Here is a 20,116-nt window from a genome sequence, read left to right as displayed (position 1 = left end):
CTTCAATATATTCATCTCCTCTCCCTCCTGAGTTAGTTGTCTAAGAAAGAATGGATTTTTCCTGATAGCAGTAATTGTGAGTTTACTTAACTTGTTTCTTTTCTGCTTTACTTGTACAAGAGGAATATTCTTGTGAATTATGTAAAATTTCAATAAATAAATAAATAAAAATTTACATGTATATTTTTTGGTTCTGGAATTTGCAAGCAAATTTTGCATGTGGTTTCAAAAAGAGGGTGTGACCATAGGAGGGTGGATCAGTATAATTTGTGCATGTTATAAAATAAGGGGGATCTGCGTCAAATTTAGGTGCAAGGATCTATACCAGATTTCAGTTAGTGTAAATTCTTGCACCTAAAGTTAAGAAATTGTTCTTGGCATCAAGCGCTATTCTATATATGGTACCTAACTTTGCTCGCTGTTTATAGAATAATGCTTAGCGGATTTTTTTAGTTGGTGCTGATTTTTCAGTCACATTTATAGAATTCAGTCCAAATAGAACCGCATTAAATCTCTGGGCCCCTTTTACAAAGCCATTGTAGCAAGTCCCACACAGCAAGTGTAATGCAGACTATTCAATTCCTATGAGCTACGGTTATGTAAAAGGGGCCCTTTATGCGATAACTCATAGCTGGTTAGTTGCTGAATATTGAAATTATCTGGCTATGGTGTAGCTGGCTCTGTAAATCTGGAAGATCAATGCTGCAACATGGATATAGCCCAGCATTGAATTTCTGTGCATAATGCCAGCGGCAGTCTGAAAAAAGATGAGCGCTGCTGGCTGAATACTGACCGCTCAAATGACATAGATACAGTGAAAACCTGTCAATAATCAACTATAACTCTTTCACATATATGGTGCAAAGTATGAAAATGCCAGATGGCACAGACTCTACAAAAAGTGCAGGAAAGGAAAAAGCCTCAGAAACGGGCCCTTCCACCTCCACAATGGTGGTTTTAAAGGTGGTTGAGCAATAACCTCATTGGCATAAAAAACCTTTCCTGTCAATTGAAAGAAGCTCTGCAGTGCGGTGAAAACTCTGAAAAGATAGATGAAACAAATCAGTTTATCTTCAACTGATCGGTACACCAACGGTGGCCAGCGTTTCACAATTCTGCTGCCTCAGGGTGTAGCGATGCTGATCAAACTGGAATGCAAACAAATGTGAAGCATTGTGAAAACCTTAATAGCATCCAGTTGCTGTTTTCAAAAGCAAAAATAAAACTATTGACCGCTAACACTTTAATTTTGTTTTGCTTCCAATTTGCCCCTTAATTAACTATCTTTAATAGTTCATGGCATTCTTATGGTTTGGTAGCAAACTTAAATCATACCTGTGAAATTCAGATGAATGTAGTTTGCTGTTGGTGCCTTATTTGTATTGCTTCTTTTCAAACCCTTAGCTCTCTTTATTTTGTCAGAACTGTCTGACATTTTTGAGCTACTTTTTGAATTAAATAAAACACAACCAGGCTGATAATGGGAGACATCCAATTAGGAACCCTCCTAAGAAGTTATCTTCCCCTGACAGGATGATCCCCACATTTTCAGCAGCAGGTAACTGGATAGTGCTGCTGAAAATTTAGAGATATCACTGTAGTATATTCGGTTAGTGATAGGGTTATCCAGAGGTGGAGTCTGAGCTGAGATTTACCTGGTTAGTGGCAATATTCAGACTACTAACTGGATAAGTGCTTAACAGCGGAAGCTGGAATGGCCCGCTTTCTTAATGTTCACATCATCCAGCCCTTCAAACCCTTAAACAAATCCCCAAAGAAGACACGTAAACGTGCGTGGTGAAACCTGGCCGCAGCCCTGTTTATTGCAAATTAACATACTTAAATAACATTTAAATAATATAAATAACAGTACAATCAACTTTTAAATAACCGTTTATCTATTAAAACCTTCACAATGGTATCACCATTGTGACCCAGATCCCGAGCTACTGACACAGATGTAAATGGCCCCCGACCCTGCCATCCAAGCAAGGGTCCGAGGGGTGGCATGTCCCCACATGCCCCATTGTCCAAGGTCATCCGACCAACCAGGCACGGCTCCCAACCGGCCCACCGCTCATCCCCATGATGAGACCAGCCGCCAGTAGCTCGGGATACCGCCACAAGCCTGTAACCCGTTACAGGCTCCCCCAATAAACAGAGCTGCAACTAAGAGTCCAACACACGCTCGCAGCAGGTAGCAAAATCGTCAAGTAAGAGGTCCCACCCAATATCCGAAAGATGCACCTGATCCCGGAAAAACAAACCCGAACAACCAACGTCAACCCAGGAATGTCTAATCTGAACCCCGCCCCGAGCTTCCACCCACCGACCAATCTGTCTATTCACCTTAATGAGTCCCCGGGTCCATCGTCGAGACACCAACCGCTTCGGCCGCGGAATAATGTCCGACCAGAAGAGCCGTGCACCCGGAAACCAACCCTGTATCACCCCCAGATCCCCTATCACCATGTCAATCAAATGTTTCCCACTGAGCGCATCCACATCATTGCCCCCGAGGTGGAAAAGCAATAGATCAGGACGCCGAGCTCGATGCCGCAGATCCTCCATTAGGGGGAGCAGCTGGTGCCAACGCATCCCCCGCTGACCCCACCAGGAGATGTAGACTCCGCGATGATGGAGACCCAAGTGCTGACCACCCGGTCGAATCACCGCGCGCTCCCCGGCCCAATGGACAAAGGAGTGCCCAACGATCCAAACTGACAGGACACGACGCGCCGCACCTGAAAAGCAAAACCCAGCAGTCAACCAAATTCCCCAGAACTCAAGATGTTAGTAACAAGAAGCCATGCAGTGCACCCGCCCGCACATCCCCGAACCGCAAACATCTAAACCCAGAACTCAACCTCCCGCCAAACCACCCTATCCCAGGAGCTCCCCTTAACCCAATCTACCTGACTGCGCATTCCCATGCAGGGCATCTATCGGGCGGATGTAGCCACGATAAGCACCTGAAGACCATCTGCCCAGCCTTTGAATGGCCCCTTCGGGAACACCAGCCTCGAAAGCACTAGTGGCAGCTCCGATGCGAAAAGAGTGCGTGCCGAAGCGCGCCGGCTCTGCACCGCACCGTTCCAGAGCCCGACGCAAGACAGTCAGAAATTGGTAACGAGTAAGACGGACACCATCCGCGTGCAGCAACAAGGCCAAGTCAGAGCTAGGTCGAATCGCCATATAGGCTTCCAGCGACTGGACCGGGCATGAAGCACAGCCCACCACTCGGCGCAGGACCAAAGTGCACCCCCTGCCCAGCTGATCCGACTTAGACCGGGCAATGAACAAACGCACCGCATCCCCAGACATGCTTACCTGGCTAAACAATAGACCTCGCAAACCCAGGGTGTCAGCCGGGTGGACAAGCAACTCACCCACCCGCAGTGCCCCAAAGAAAGCCAAGGAAAAGGCCACCCTAAACAAACAAGCCTCAAAACTAGAACTTGCAACCACGGGCAATACCGCAATGAGATGCAACAATAAGGCATGTATGATGGGCAGCCGGGCATCCGGCAGCCGCGAAGCCACCCGATCCCAGGCCGCCAACATCCTGCGAGGCAAAAACCCGGACGTTGGGCAGGACCACCCGAAGGCCCTACAAAAATAAGCAAAGCCTGCCAGGTGCCCCGCTGCCGCACTCCGGGAAAAACCCTCCTGTTGAGATCCCTCTAAGAATTCCGCTAACAAGACCTCAGAGACAGGACCGGGGACCCAACCCCGCGTATGCAGAAATCGACAAACAGTCACGAAACCCCGATTGTATCGAATCCACGTGGCTGGCGCTACCGATTGCTGCAACAAGCTCCAGATCCGTTCACCAACAAGTCCCATAAATGTTCCGGCATCGGCGACCCCTCCTCCTTCGCTGAAGGCGCCAACTGGCGAAACTGCAAAAATTGAAAGTGAGAAAGTGTATCAGCAAGCCTGTTCTGAACTCCAGGTACATGACGAGCCCGGATATACAAATTAAGGCGCAAACAGCGCAAGACCAGCTCCCGCATTACCCTATTCACCTGTAAACATTTTGCAGCCTGCCTATTCACTACCTCAACCACCCCCATGTTGTCACACCAGAAAACCACACGCCGGTTCCGCAACTTCTCTGGCCACAACTCACACGCGACTAACAAGGGGAAAAGCTCCAAAAGGGTCACATTCAGTGTTCCCGCTAAGCTGCGCTGGCGTGCGCTGGCGCACAAAATATTAGGTCGCAGCGCACAAGTTTCTCGTCACAGCGCAGGACCGGCAAGATTGACTCATTTGAACTTCTGCAAGATCAGCATCGGAAGCGTGCGCTGGGCCAGAGAGATCTTGGGGAGCCTCCGACAGTGGCTTTCTCCCCTCTCTGCAGCTCTCCTTTACTTCCCAGCGCAGCGATTCACGAAGGCAGCCTCGGAGCTTTTGCTGAGTCGCGGCTGCCTCTGATGATGCAACTTCCTCTTTCCTCAGAGGCGGCGCGACACAACAAAGGACCCGAGGCTGCCTTCGTGAATCGCTGCGCTGGGAAGTAAGAAGAGCTGCTGGGAGGGGAGAAAACCACTATCAGTCTGGGAAGCTGCTGGGCAGGGGAAAAAAGGGACAGCTGCTACTGGAAAGGGAGAAGGAGAGATGCTTCTGGGAGGGGAGGAGGGAAAGGAATCTGGGAAGCTGCTGGGCCAGGAAAAAAAAGGACAGCTGCTACTGGAGAGGGAGAAGAAGGAGAGATGCTTCTGGGAGGGGAGGAGGGAAAGGAATCTGGGAAGCTGCTGGGCAAGGAAAAAAAGGGACAGCTGCTACTGGATAAGGAGAAGAAGGAGAGATGCTTCTGGGAGGGGAGGAGGGAAAGGAATCTGGGAAGCTGCTGGGCTAGGAAAAAAAGGGACAGCTGCTACTGGAGAGGGAGAAGGAGACGGAGAGATGCTTCTGGGAGGGGAGGAGGGAAAGGAATCTGGGAAGCTGCTGGGCTAGGAAAAAAAGGGACAGCTGCTACTGGAGAGGGAGAAGGAGACGGAGAGATGCTTCTGGGAGGGGAGGAGGGAAAGGAATCTGGGAAGCTGCTGGGCCAGGAAAAAAAAGGACAGCTGCTACTGGAGAGGGAGAAGAAGGAGAGATGCTTCTGGGAGGGGAGGAGGGAAAGGAATCTGGGAAGCTGCTGGGCTAGGAAAAAAAGGGACAGCTGCTACTGGAGAGGGAGAAGGAGACGGAGAGATGCTTCTGGGAGGGGAGGAGGGAAAGGAATCTGGGAAGCTGCTGGGCCAGGAAAAAAAAGGACAGCTGCTACTGGAGAGGGAGAAGAAGGAGAGATGCTTCTGGGAGGGGAGGAGGGAAAGGAATCTGGGAAGCTGCTGGGCAAGGAAAAAAAAAGGGACAGCTGCTACTGGAGAGGGAGACGGAGAGATGCTGCTGGGAGGGGAGGAAGGGAAGAGAGTTACTGCTGGACAGGAGGCTGGGAGAAAGAAAGAAAGGGGGCAGGCAGGGAAACAGAAGGAAAGAAGAGAAACAGAAAAAAAGAAAGAAAGGTCAGGGAGAGAGGAAGAAAAAGTTGGGGGAGGGAATGAGGTGTGGAGGAGAGAAAGCATACAGGCTGATAGAAGGGAAGAAAGATTGGATGCACAGTCAGAAGAAGAAAGTGCAACCAGAAATCACCAGACAAGGTAGGAAAAATGATTTTATTTTAAATTTAGCAAAGTGGAGGCAGTATTACCACAGTTTTCAAAGGAATTTGCCCAAATAACTTAATAGTTAACTGGGTAAATTCCCAGAGATGAAAACTTCCCTTCACTTACTATGCACAGTTCTGAATTTATATCTGCTGTCTATATTTTACAATATGGTCCCCTTTTACTAAACCGCAATAGTGGTTTTTAGCGCAGGGAGCCTATGAGCGTCAAGAGCAGTGCTGGGCATTCAGCGCAGCTCCCTGCGCTAAAAACTGCTATTGTGGTTTAATAAAAAGGATGGAGGGTATATTTGTCTATTTTTGTATGCTATAAAAACCAAATACAGAGAGAGACTGAGAGCTGTTGACGAAGAGCTACGTGTGTGTCTTTCTTCCATTCCAGCCAGAATATCAGCTTTGTGTTCAGCCAAACAGGCCCAGGTTTCGCACTGAATAAAGTATTTTATAATTTTTATAATTTTTATTTCATAATAAAGTAATTATAAAATACTTTCTTTGTGTTTATTTGATTCCTATTCAAGAGAATTACTTTATATATAGTCAATATAGGCAGAGAGTTAAATTTTTTAACATTTTCTAATGGTGGTGTGCCTCGTGATTTTTTTCATGAAACAAGTGTGCCTTTGCCCAAAAAAGGTTGAAAAACACTGGTCTAGAAATTGAAAGCATCAAACGTATTGTCTTCTGGACTGTTTTTAATTTACAGTTTACACATATGGATGTAACAGACATAACTACATTTGTTGTAAAACATTTATTAAGATATCATTTCATCCCTACAATTTCTGTGTTCTTAAAAATATTATTTAACGTTATTTAATTTAGCGTGTAGGCCTAAAATTCCTTTGAATACCTCGTCCTCATGTATCAGCAACTTTGACAACATATTTATTTGGCTCATAACTTGCTGGCGCCCGATATTTTTAGCTCACAGTGAAAAAAGTTTGCTCACAACACCCGCCCGCTTAGAGGGAACACTGGTCACATTACGAGTAAAACCTGCCATCCGCCAACTCTCAGGCCATGCCGCCGCGCACCAGTCCCCCTGACAGTAGAGTCCGAAGCCTACGCCTCCCGCTGCATCCGATTGCAGCTCCAGATCCACACTGGAGGTATCTGGGAACTGAATGGGAAGCGATCCATTGAAGTGAGCTAAGAAGAGAGACCACATATGCAGATCCGCCCGAATCCCAGCCGAAATCCGAACAAAGTGTCTACGATCCCGAACACCTGACGTCGCTGCCGCTAAACGACGAGAAAAGGCCCGTCCCATAGGCAGGACCCGACAAGCAAAGTTAAGGGACCCCAACAAAGACTGTACGACTCGCAGAGTAGATTTATGGGTACCCCGCACCATAGAAATCAAGGTTAACAGCTGTCGCACCTTACCGTGTGGCAGCCGAGTCACCATTGCAACCGTATCAATCTCAATCCCTAAGAAGGTGAGACAAGAAGAGGGCCCTTCCGATTTATCAGCCGACAACGGCACTCCAAATTCGGCAGCCATCGCCTCGAAGGTAGATTTCAGCAGACCACAATCACCTGAGCCCGCCCCCCTTACGAACAGAAAATCATCTAGATAATGAACAACCGAGTCTCTCCCCGCACGACGAACAGTAACCCAGTGTAGAAAGGAGCTGAACAACTCAAAAAACGTGCAGGAGATGGAACAACCCATCGGCAGGCAGCGGTCAAAATAAAAGGCACCCTCAAACCTAAAGCCCAGCAATGGATAGGAGGATGGATGAACCGGCAATAACCGAAAGGCCGACTCAATGTCCACCTTCGCCAGCAAAGCGCCGCAGCCCGCGATTCTCACCAGACGCAAAGCACTGTCGAAGGATGCGTAGCGAACCGAACAGAGATCATGAGGAATACCGTCATTCACCGAACGACCTACGGGCCTGGACAAGTTGTGGATCAGGCGAAACTTCCCAGGTTCCTTCTTAGGAATAATTGCCAAAGGGGACAACACCATCACCGGGAATGGACGGTCCTGAAAGGGACCCGCAACCCTCGCAAGAGCAAGTTCCTCACACATCTTACGCCGCACCTCCCCCCGCAACATAGAAACCGACGAAGCATTGGAAGCCTGCACGTTAGACAAGGGAAGAGAACAGGGAATAACAAAACCGTCGCTAAATCCCCCCGCCAACAACACAGCCGCCTGTTTATCCCCGTAAAGGTCCAACCAAGGTCTCATGGCACCCACCCGGACCGGAGTGGGCAACCCCTGCACCCTGATCTCACTTGGGTGGAGCAAGGGGAGGCCCAGCTCCTTTTTTGGGGCACTTAAGAGCCGAGTGTCCCTGGCCACATAAGGAGCAGGCATGCCGGAAGCGACAGTCTGTAAAGGAACAGGAGGATTTATTGAACTGCCAGCAGAGACCCGGACCCCCCCCCGGCCCCCGGGCCTCCCGTGGGACGAAAGGAACGACCACGCCCTGCTACCGGAAATCCCGCCTTGCCCGCGACACTCAAGCCAGACCCACCAGGTTTAGCCATATGGGTGAGCCACAGATTAATGTCCTGAGTACCCCAGGACATGTGTTTGTTTTCCTCCATCTTGTCGCGGAATGCTTCATCATAATTGAGCCAGGCCCAACCCCCGAACCTCTGATAACCATCAAGAATGGAATCCGCGTAAGCTAACAACAGGCCGTAGTCCTGAGGACGCTCGCGACCCCAAACACTGGCTAATCGCAGAAACGCGCGCGACCAATTCGCAATATTGCGGGACACAACACTCCCCTTAGGCTTCCCCCCCTCCTTCTTACTCTTCTTCTTCCGACCTCGTACCCGGCCCTCCAAAAGCCTAAAAACGTCCACACATGAACGCTTCCTAATCTTGCGGCGAAGAGACCGCGGAACCTTCTCCCACAGCTCCGACAATGCCACAAGGGCCGGGGCCCCCCGATCAGCACCCTCCTGTACTGAGCTCGCACCCGTCCCCCGCCGAGGTGAATCAGACGAGGAAGAGGATGTCGAAGAAGAAGAAGATGTTAAAGTAGATGAAGAGGAAGAAGAAGAATCCTTACCCTTACGACCTTTCCTACCTTTACCCTTCCCCTTCTTCCGCCTACCCTTACCAAGAACCCCAGCCGCTAAGGCCATGTTACCCGTGTTCAGTTCTCCAGCTGGTCTTCCTCCACCACCTGCCGCTCCAGGAGTGGCGCCCTCCGCAGCTACCACCATAGCAGGACTCCGACAGGTCGCCCGATCTTGCTCCACGATACCAGGTCGTCGTGCAGCATCCAATTCTTCGGCAGGCACTCCTGACGCCGAAGTCCCAGCGACGCACTCACGGTCAGCAGCAGAGGCCTGGGGAAAAAATCAAGACAGGGGCCAGCAACCTGCACAGCAGAAGAAGAAGTTAGCCCAGAGGGCCGGACCCCCACCCGCTGATCCCTCAACCCTTCACCCCCAGGAGGGATACTCCCAGCGGGGAAGCCCAAGTTCCAAGGAGGAGGCGGGACAACCCCGTGGTAAGGAGGAGGAACCATGGCCCATGGAGTAGGACCCCAGGGGGACCCCCAAGGACCAGGTGGCCACGACGACCACCAGCTCGCCGCGCTTCCCGGCATCCCGTGACCCAATCCCGAGGTAGAGGGCAAAGCAGAGGCCCCCGACGGACCGCCCTCAAGTACTCCACCCCCCTCCAGGGCAGGAGCCACGCTTTCCCGGCTACCACACCCCGACCCCTCACCCACATTCACCACCCCAGCCTGAGCAGTAACAGACATACCAGCTAAAGGTAACCCAGCAGCCGACTCCCTCACTGTCCTAGCAGCAGCACAAGAGAAGCGCCCTGCCAGCCTATCAGCAGCCTGAGGAGCACCACGGCTCCTCCCCCTTCCTCCCTGCAGCCTCCCGCGGCCCCTGCGGGCCGACCCCGCGCTACCTCGACTAATCAATGCTTCTCCTCCGACCTCCAGCGCTATCGCAGTTCGGGCAGCCGAACGCGAGCGTCTAGGAGGCAAGGATCGACCCTCCCCTGCAGAGGCACTCACCGGGTCCCGCTCTTCCTCATCAAACGAGTCACCGGCGACCAGGGACAACTCGGCAGGATCCGCAGCAACTGAGGCGGGCACACGTGCCATCGGGAGTTTTTTTTTTTAATAGAACACCCGACACGCGCCGCTGTGCTACAACGACCGCGTACCCCGAGGGACCGACACGAGCGGAATCACAGCCACGTGGCAGCCCGAGAATCCGCGAACCGCCAACCCAGCAAAAGTTGTCTCGGAGGACCGGAAACTATTAAGGTCCTCCGAGACCCTCCTTAAATAATCCTTCCCCCCCCGCCCCCTCCCCCACGGCCGCGACTCTGACTTATCAGAGGCCAGTCCCTCAGCGGGACGGCCTCTACCCGCCCCATTTCCTTTCCTACCTAACCCCCCCCCTTTTCCCCAAACCTACTCGGCGGACGGCTCCGGGGGCCTCCCAGCTCCGCGTTAGAGCCGTCCGTCGAGACTAGCTCTCGGACTTTTTAATAGGCTGAATACCTACCCCAGCACTTGTAAGATCAGTATGACTATATTTCCCTGGGTGTCAGGGTGGAATGAGAGAGCTAGGGGATAGTCCTGATCCACACCATGAGGTGGACTGTAGATGTGCATTTACATAATTTGGTTGGCTTGATCTGAATGGAAATTCTTGTTTAAGTTTCAGGGATGTTCATTTATTAGCATACAATCAATTTTACATGTATAAAAATGTATATGCAAATTGACTTTGAGTGCTGTCTTCAAATTACAGTAGTGTGTGCAAAACTAATTAACATTTTTAATTTTATGCATCCTGATTTCTGAACCAACCAAAACATGTAAGGAAACTAACCAAAATTACCAAAATGCAGCCAACAAAATAAAACGTTTCATTACCCCAGATCTCCTCCTTTGTCCCTTTCAAATCTCCCTATTAAAAACTTTAAAATATAATTGGACCTTTTTATTTTTTGCAGTATTGCTTGCACAAATTGAGTGATACTGCTACTTCTGAAGTGTGTACAAATGCAAGCTATCTTTTGTTAACAATAAACTTTTCTGTTTGTTCTTACTAAACCGAATATCAAGTGGGTTAACTAGATCGCAGCTGCTGTTTCTAATCCTTAGTATAGAACTGAAAAGTAAACCTGCAGCGTCTTTATTCAGCCAAAGGTGGATCTTATCAAGTTTATTCTCTGTTCAACCCTGGCTATATCAAAGTGTTTTAATATCATCCAGCTGCACAATAGGAAAAAATACGATGGCGAGAAGGAGGAGGGAAGACACCCCCCCCCCCCGAAAAGGGGGAATACCTTGGATTTTTTTTTTTAAAGTTATTATTACAATTGAAAGAGAGTTCAGTGTCAGCCAGGACACTGGTTAGGAAGACTGTTGAGCCATTGTTTACCTCGAGCTCAGAAGGGGAATTTACTCCTAGAATTCTCCACAGCAAATCTAATCAACTGAGCCCCCTCTCCCCCTCCCTCTTTCCTTTTTTTCTCAACAATGGAGCCCTTTTTTTCGCTCGGGGCGGGCTTTTGTAATACCGTATAGCCTTTTGTATTGTGCGAAACCCTCCCAGTAGGAGTGGACAGTTTGAGGAGGTTGGGGGAGGGGGGAAGGGTGGTACTTTGAGCAAGCACTTTTCTAGCTCTGCTTCCGGTAGGAGGACGGGCGCGCGTGCGTGAGCGCATCCGCCTCTCCTTTCACCTCAAAAGGTACAGTTACCGGATTGCTTTCCGCACCTGCCAGATTCGTAGTTACCTCATTGCTGCTGGAGGGAGGCTGAAATTTGCCGGGCAGCTTTGAATTTGTAAAAGAAAAGAAGATTGCATAAATAAACGAGCGAGAGCTGTAATGTTTCATAAAAAATTGTCCACCTCATGTGGCTACCTGAACATGTAAAGTGCAGGGAAGCGAAATACGAAGGGAGAGAGACGGGTCCATTTTAAAAAAATATAGTTTTTGTAGACGCTGAAAGAATTACAAAGGAGGAGGGCAGGCTGAAAGATTCTCTCCCCCCCACCCCCCATACGTTTTGGCTACCTTTTCCCTTCCAAATTGCAGTGCAGTTTTATTGAGCTTGGAACTGAGAAAACTTTGGTTTTGTTGCCAAGTCCTTTGCACTACTTTGTGGAAAGCAAGAGCTTAACAGTGAGGCGGACAGAGTGAGTGACAACTTGTTTACAGGTTTTCCTTGAAGGGGCCTCTGCTATATTTCAATCTGTCAAAGTTGCTTTTCTTCCACCGAACAATGCCCGATTCTTGTATTTTTTTCTTTCTCTTTCGGGGAGACTGAGAAGGAATAAAGGAAAAGGAATAAAAATACATGCCATTTTTTATTCTAGACCTTTTTCTTTCCCATTTAAGCTATAAATACCAGCTGAAGACTATAGTTAATTAGGGCTTTTGCCGTTTTTATCTGATTGTTCCGACGTTATCTTCTGAGGATATTACTCCCACTTTCCTTCACCCTTTCGGGGGGATATTATACTGACTGACGTTTCAGGTTTTCTGATGATCGCGGGATAGCAACTACACTACTTTTTATTTCATTTTGGGACAGCATTTTGATAGGAAAGAACATTCAGCAAAAGGTAGCGCAGTGGGCTTGCGGCAGCTACATGCCCGCTCAGCTGTGAGAGCTTTGTAACAGACGCTGCCTTTGAGTGCACTGGCCCTTTAAGAGCCTGGTCAAGGAGTCCTAGCTCAGACAGTGTGTGAGAAGAGAAAATCAATCGCTTTAGAAGGCTTGGACTCACTTGACAGGTTCAGTTGGAGGCGATCAGAGGTGGCTGGTGTGACAAAAGGAAACTGTGCTTTTACAGCATGTTAACTGACCCTGATTTACCTCAGGAGTTTGAAAGGTGAGTTGAGGTTTTTCGTACAATACGTATCTATAGATTTATGCACATATTGTTTTTGCATGCGTTATCTGCACGGCTGCAGTGCTATTCATGTGACAGCAGGCTTTGTGTCACTTATGAGACGTTCTCAAAAAGAAGCCCGTACTCGATGGATAAGTTTACCTCACTGAAATGACAAGCTAGTGTGTTTTGTGATGGTTGCTAGCTGACTGGAGGGATCCGTATCATCCTGAGCATTTTCGATGCTTTTGACGAGCTTAGCTAGTTCCCCGGCACAGGTTTCACGGAGTGTTATGTGACGCTGATCGTGCTTTTCGTGACCCATTCTTGCGAAATGTGCAAAGCATAAACCTGACACTATACTCGGCTGAATGAGGGGTTCTAAGATAAAGAAGCAGTGTTGCAAATGGATTCTCTTCTAAGTAAAACTTTTTTTTGTACAGCAAATAGTGCAATTGTTCTTAGAAAATAACTTAATGCAATATAAATGAAGCATTCCAAACGCTGTTCTTCAGTATTGAACGTGTATAACTGGCATCCTTTGCATAGTTTCGTTCACCACACGCTCGTGAGCAAGTTCTGCTTTGCAATATTTTCCTGTTAGCCGAAAGTTTTGGTAGCAGTGAACAGTGTGCTTAGTTGCTTCAACTACAGGCTGATCAGTGGTCTACTTTCCAAAATATACCTAGGCCTTTCTTCTCTACTTAAATACTTTTTGGATAAATAAACCTATGCTTCTTTTTATGTAAATTCTCAAACAGGCTATGGATTGCTATTGTATAAAAAAGTAAAATACTGTATATATATTTTTTTGCATGTAGTGAAAAATATATTGATGTCAAAATCAATGATAGCTTGATTGTCATTCTGCTTTCCACTGCAAAACAAAAACGTATGTGCTACAGCTAATGACTGAAATATTTTCTGCAAACTTTTATATATCCAACCGTATAATTAGTTATTAAAACAGAAAGGTAGTGGGGGCGGGGGGGGGAATAATAGATTTTTTTGAAGCATGTGGAGAAACACCATGAAGGTAAAGGATCATCTAGGCACAACAAATTCAGATAAAATATTACTATTTTAATTAAAAGAACACAAAAGGACTATATCAGGATTTTTAAAGATCTGATATTAGTGCTTGGATGCTAACTTTTCCTCTCTTTATATACACTATATACATACCACGGGCCTTATATTTTGTTAACTATCCTATACTAGAACAAAAACCAGGGGCAATTGCTATTGTTTAATGATTGTCTAGCAGGCATAACCACACTTAGCAGATTTTGAAACTATTGCACTTTTGTAGTTCATATATTACATCTGTTAATATTTTGATTAAAATGTTACTGTAGTCTACATGATATCACATTTTTGTTGATGAACGCATTTAAGATCCTCCTCCTTTTTATTCCTTAAAATTAATGGCCTGGTTAAATCAACACTAGTTTTCTATACTAGTAAAACATTATCCTCCAATTGTTTTTCCAGGCAAATGTTGCATTTTCAAGGTGTATAATTATTGATTTTATACGTTGTTATATTCAGTCATTTCTGTGCAGATAATATTGGGTTAAAGCACAATATATAAAAATGCTAAGTTTTTCTTATGGGTTTATGGAAGCATTTCCTGTGACTATTAGTATCCCTAATAAAGTTTCATACATGGTGCAGTATATACTTAAACATGCAACCATCCTACACAATCTATATTACACTTAAACATAGGCACACATGCTCTGTTTTGTGCATATGATGTAAAAGGTAACATTGAAGAATAGTTCTTGATATTCATCCTTCAGACAGTAACATGTCACTGCTCAATTTCAACTTTTATCTCTCTTTAAACATACAGAATCCTTTGCAACTGATTGGATAGATAGGGCTGATTGATTAACATGCATGGGCATTACATTTTAATTTTAAAATGCCTTCAAGCATTATAGATGTTGTTTGCCCAATCTACATAAGATAGGACATCTGTATTTCTTTGTTGTGTGATTTCAGAGAGTCCAATGCTTTAAAAGTAAACTTAATGCAACTTTTTAAAGGATTCATGCCTCTTGGATAGAGTTGATTAGTGATGCTTGACACTTATATATCATTTACCATCTGATAGTAGTAAATTGTAGTTGTCTGAAATTTTGATTTATAGATTGATTTTCTTCTCAAACTGTGATAAAACTGGTACGCCTTGCTTTATTTAATTTGACAAATTTGGCAGTGTGCGACAACATGACCTGGAAATCCTAAGGCAATCTTTGTCCACCGCTACAAAGACAGTAAATAGGTGAAGCTTCAGGACCATATACAGTTTTCTAAAGACAAGGGGCAAGGTCTGATCACAGAAAATTAAATAAGAGACAATATGCTGTTCACTAAGGAACCTAGGCTATCTGTGGTGGATGTTGACAAAGCACATAGTGTAGCTAAGGTATAAATGAGTTTAGATAAGTTCCAGGAGGAAAAGTCCATAAACCATTATTAGTCAAGCAGAGATGGGAAAATCAACATTTCTCTAGAAGTGATCAAGAAGGAATGGATTTAGTCCTTGGGATATTGTCAGTTCCTTATGACCCTGACTGGCCAGTGTTGAAGTCATAATGCTGGGACCGATGAACCTTTGGTCTGATCCAGCATGACATACCTTATGATTTTCTCCTCCTGACAACTGAGTTTTCACATTAAAAGGAGTTTCAGATATGGAATGAAACTAAGAGGAAGAAGGCTGTGGAGTTATAGGTCTTCATAACTAAAAGCAATGTTGTGGGAAAAAAAACATTTGTAACATTAAAATGTATTTTCTTAAATCTGTCAAAATATGCAGCGAGTAAGAAAAAAGTTATGAGGTTACTACCAATTCCTTGTCTGTAAAAATATGGTGCCTTAGCATATCTTAAGTCAATTAAAAACATTGGCACAAGACATCTTAAAAACATGCATCTTTTTTTCTAGCAGTTAAACATAAGAATGACTTCTAACTGCAAAGACTAAATTTCTATTGAACTATTAAATCACAAAATCTGCTCAAAATGCTTGCGCTGTTTACTAGATAATGCTAGTATCTAAAAGGCAAAATCAATTTGTAGATCTAACCAGATATTTCAACCATTCTAAAGTTTGTCGGTATCTGCAACACCTATGTTTATTTCCTTAACTATGACATGAGGAGAGCCAAGAAGATAGAATACCTTCTTAGCACTGAAACTCATGACAAGTTAGAAAGAAAGGAAGGAATTGTTCTACATAAAAGAAATAAAGATAATAGAAGGTATGTATTTGAGGTCAAAACTGGCAGAACTGGCCTAAAGATAGAGAATTCACAAAGGTAAAGGAAATCTGTTGGAAGGGAGAAATTTCTTCTCTGCTACAAGTCATTTCAGGGTCACATATAAATTATTTTGGAGTTGTGTCAAAAAATGTCAAATTTAAAAATTATTCTATGTGAAGATCACAAATTTCATAAATACTAAATAGTTTTACCATAAGGATCATTTTGTTTCTAACTTTTCTATACATTTTATTTGCATTTTTGTTTATTCATTTAGAAGTGTTCTTGCATGTTGTGCTTTGTTATTCATATACTGAATAATGATTTAGATTAAATAGTAAATCTAAAACTTTACTATAGTAGATGTATTCTGCAGTACTGTTTTGTATTTATGCCTTTGAGTGTGATGTTTTGAAAAAAGTCACCATTGGAAAGTTGCAGTTCCAATTTATTTTTAACCAGAAATCATCCTGTGGTATTACTTTTTGGAGTGAATGAAGAGCTAATGATGCTCTGAAGAATATTTCTGCTCACAAATTTTATTTTATATTTTTATTTAGGGAATGTTAACTACAGAATGAAAACTATTCTCATGAACATGTCATTCAGAAAACACAGACTCAATTTAAGATTTGGCTACTAAGAAGAACACAAGCTAGTGATCAGAGCCAGGAATACTACTTTATAATTATTGTATGAGAAGCAAGTAAGAGTTCAACAGTTTTAGCATTTAGTTTTCTACCATAGCCACTTCTGAACTTTTTGGAGCACTACATACTGCTTTTGTTCTACCCATAAAAAGGTGGTATATCAAATCCATTACCCTTTTATTTTACATATTAGTGAGAACAGGGAATTTGATTTCTGTGGAGGAATTGTTGTCCAGCCATCGTATTCGTCCTTCCCTAAATACCACAAGCCAAATACAGACATTGTACCTACTCTCACCTGCTTCTTAGAGCTAATGATCCAAAGATTAAAGAGGCTGAACAAACCTGGTTACAAACTGTTCTGTCATTTGGCCTTCTTACGTTATTTTTAATAAATAGTAAGTAACATAGTAGATGTTGGCAGATAAAGACCCAAATGGTCCATCCAGTCTGCCCAACCTGATTTAAATTTTTTTTTCTTCTTTGCTATTTCTGGGCAAGAATCCAAAGCTCTGCCCGGTACTGTGCTTAGGTTCCAACTACTGAATCTAATCTAATGCTTGACTTTATATAGCGAGTCATCATTCAAGGAAAGCTCGACCAGAAAAGAATAAGACTAAGTCTCCATCAAAGCTCACTCCAGCCCATCTACACCCTCCCAGCCATTGAAGCCCTCCCCAGCCCATCCTCAACCAAATGGCCATATACAGACACAGACCGTGCAAGTCTGCCCAGTACTGGCCTTAGTGCTTCAATATTTACTATTATTTTCTGATTCTAGATCTTCTGTGTTCATCCCATGCTTTTTTGAACTCCGTCACTGTTTTCCTTTCCACCATCTCTCTCGGGAACGCATTCCAGGCATCCACTACCCTCTCCGTAAAGAAGAATTTCCTTACATTGCTCTTCAGTCTCCCACCCCTCAGCCTCATATTATGCCCTCTGGTTTTACCATTTTCCTTTCTCTTGAAAAGATTTTGTTCTATGTTAATACCTTTCAAGTACTTGAACGTCTGAATCATATATCCCCTATCCCTCCTTTCCTCTAGGGTATACATATTCAGAGCTTCCAGTCTCTCCTCATAGGTCTTTTGGCACAAACCTCCTATCATTTTCATCACCCTCCTCTGAAACGCTTCAAGTCTTATGTCCTTTGCCAGATAAGGTCTCCAAAACTGAACACAATACTCCAAGTAGGGCCTCATCAATGACCTGTACAGGGGCATCAACACCTTCTTTCTTCTACTGGTCATGCTTCTCTTTATACAGCCCAGCATCCTTCTGGCAGCAGCCACTGCCTTGTCGCACTGTTTTTTCACCTTTAGATCTTCGGACACCATCACCCCAAGTCCCTCTCCCCCTCCGTGCATATCAGCATCTCACCTCCCAGCATATACATTTCCTTCCGATTATTAATTCCCAGAAATGCATTACTCTGCATTTCTTTGCATTGAATTTTAGTTGCCAGATATTAGACCATTCCTCTAACTTTTGCAGATCCTTTTTCATGTTTTCCATTCTCTCCACGGTGTCTACTCTGTTACAAATCTTGGTATCATCCGCAAAAAAGCAAACCTTACCTTCTATCCCTTCAGAAATGTCATTCACAAATATATTGAACAGGATCGGCCCCAGCACCGAGCCCTGAGGGACTCCACTATTCACCTTTCCTTCTGAGCGACTTCCATTAACCACCACCCTCTGGCATCTGTCCGACAACCAGTTTTTAATCCAGTTCACCACTTTGCGCCTAACTTAAGCCCTTCAAGTTTATTCAAGAGCCTCCTATGAAGAACCGTGTCAAAGGCTTTGCTGAAATCTAAGTAAATGACATCTAGCATATGTCCTTGATCCAGTTCTCCAGTCACCCAATCAAAAAATTCAATCAGTTTCGTTTGGCACGATTTACTTTTAGTAAAACCATGTTGCCTCAGATCCTGTAACCCATTAGATTCTAGGAAGTTCACTATCCTTTCTCAAACAGGAACATGCCACCATGATTCTGATAGCTCCTCGGTGGCCCAGGCAACTTTGGTTCTCCCTTCTACTTCAATTCAGCAGCAGAGAGCCACTACTTCTACCAGTTTTTCCCTCTGTGCTTACACAGAGTCAGAAGTCTCTACTTCATCCCAACCTGCAGTCTCTACACCTGACAGCTTGGTACCTCTCAACCTAACTGCCACTCTACAGTTTTCTCAATCTGTACAGGACATTTTTAGAGGTTTCTAGGAAACCTACCACTAGACAATACTACAATCATAAATGGACTAGATTTTCTGCTTGGTGCACCATTCATCACAAGGAACCTCATCTACCTCCTTGTCTTTAGTTTTGGATTTCCTGCTCCATTTGTCTCAATCAGGCCTCAAATCCACATCCGTTAGAGTCCATCTTAGTGCAATTGATGCTTTTCATCAGCCTATCGAAGGGAAACCCCTTTCTGCTCATCCTGTGGTTTCCAGATTTATGAAAGGTCTTTTCAATGTCAAACCTCCTCCAGTGATTTGGGATCTCAATGTTGTTCTTGCTCAATTGATGAAGCCTCCATTTGAACAAATGTCTACGGCTCATCTAAAATATCTCACTTGGAAAGTGGTTTTTCTCATTGCCCTCACATCTGCTCGAAGTTTATAGGTTAGATTTGCCATAGTTACAGTGCAAAATTTTATAATACATGTTTTCCTTACATGACACATACTGGTTCTGGTACCAATATATATTTCTTTGTAGTCCATGGGTTAAAGGCAGGGGGTTAGGTGAAGAGGTATTTTTTTTTTTTTTAATTGTTTTTCTAAAGTTGAGTCCTTCAAGGGGTTTGATCTGCAGGGGCAGTCGATTCCAATGGCACAGTATAAAGTGGGAGTAGAACTGTCATTTGGTGGTTTTCAGTTGAAGGGCATGATCAGGGGTCGTTTTGAAGTGTATTTCATCCTGGGAGTGGAGAGACTGGTTCGGCATGTAAGGAGGAAGTTTAGCCGTCACAAGGATTTGAACGCTAACATCAGTCCCTTTAAGACACAGCATTTGGCTATGGGCAGCCAGTGAGCCAGCACTAGACTCTGGGAGACAGGGTTGCGGGCCTGGAGGTTTTTTAAAAAGCCTTATTGCTGCATTTTGAATATGCTGGAGATGTCATACATGCTTCCCCTTGAGACCGTTGAATAGCGCATTGCAGTAATCCATGCGGGAGAGTACTAAGGCATAGAGTAGTTGAGTGAAGTCAGACTTTGAAAAGTAGTTCCTTATTTTTCTGAGTTGTCACAGGTAATAAAATGAGGAAGATACCACCTGAGAGAGATGGTTGGAAAGTGACAGGTTGCAGTCAAGGAGTATTCCTAAGCTCCGTACTTGGTCTTTTGCAGTTATAGTAGTTTTCATAATGGTAGTGTACCATTTTTTATATATGTCCATTTCCCAGTCTACGCTGTAGCATCCTACAGTACCTCTGAATCATTTTCTCCTAAAGGTGAGCACACTAAGGTCCCCTTTTAGAAAGCCCAATAGCTTGTCCCAGCGCAGCTAATGCTCAAAGCCCATTCAGTTCCTATGGCTTTGGTGCATTTGTCACAAGAGAATCGCTACCATGGCTTTGTAAAATGGGCCCTAATTGCTTACTGTGGTTGTGTAATACATACTATATAGATTGCTGTATTTATTTCCTAGTA

General features: G+C 44.9%; 1 protein-coding gene across 1 annotated transcript in view; it reads left to right on the top strand.

Moving 5' to 3' along the window:
* The first annotated feature begins 12,446 nt into the window (after positions 1-12,446).
* Positions 12,447-20,116, top strand: part of SOX5 (SRY-box transcription factor 5) — an 845,257-nt gene continuing 837,587 nt past the window's right edge. The window contains 1 exon segment of the mRNA XM_033953468.1: positions 12,447-12,527. Coding sequence (XP_033809359.1) covers positions 12,490-12,527 — 38 coding nt within the window. The 5' untranslated portion in view covers positions 12,447-12,489.

The sequence above is a fragment of the Geotrypetes seraphini genome, chromosome 7 (assembly GCF_902459505.1).
Source record: "Geotrypetes seraphini chromosome 7, aGeoSer1.1, whole genome shotgun sequence".
In the NCBI taxonomy this organism is placed as follows: domain Eukaryota; kingdom Metazoa; phylum Chordata; class Amphibia; order Gymnophiona; family Dermophiidae; genus Geotrypetes; species Geotrypetes seraphini.
The sequence above is the reverse complement of the archived record's forward strand: the minus strand, read 5'-3'. Positions and strand labels throughout refer to the sequence as shown.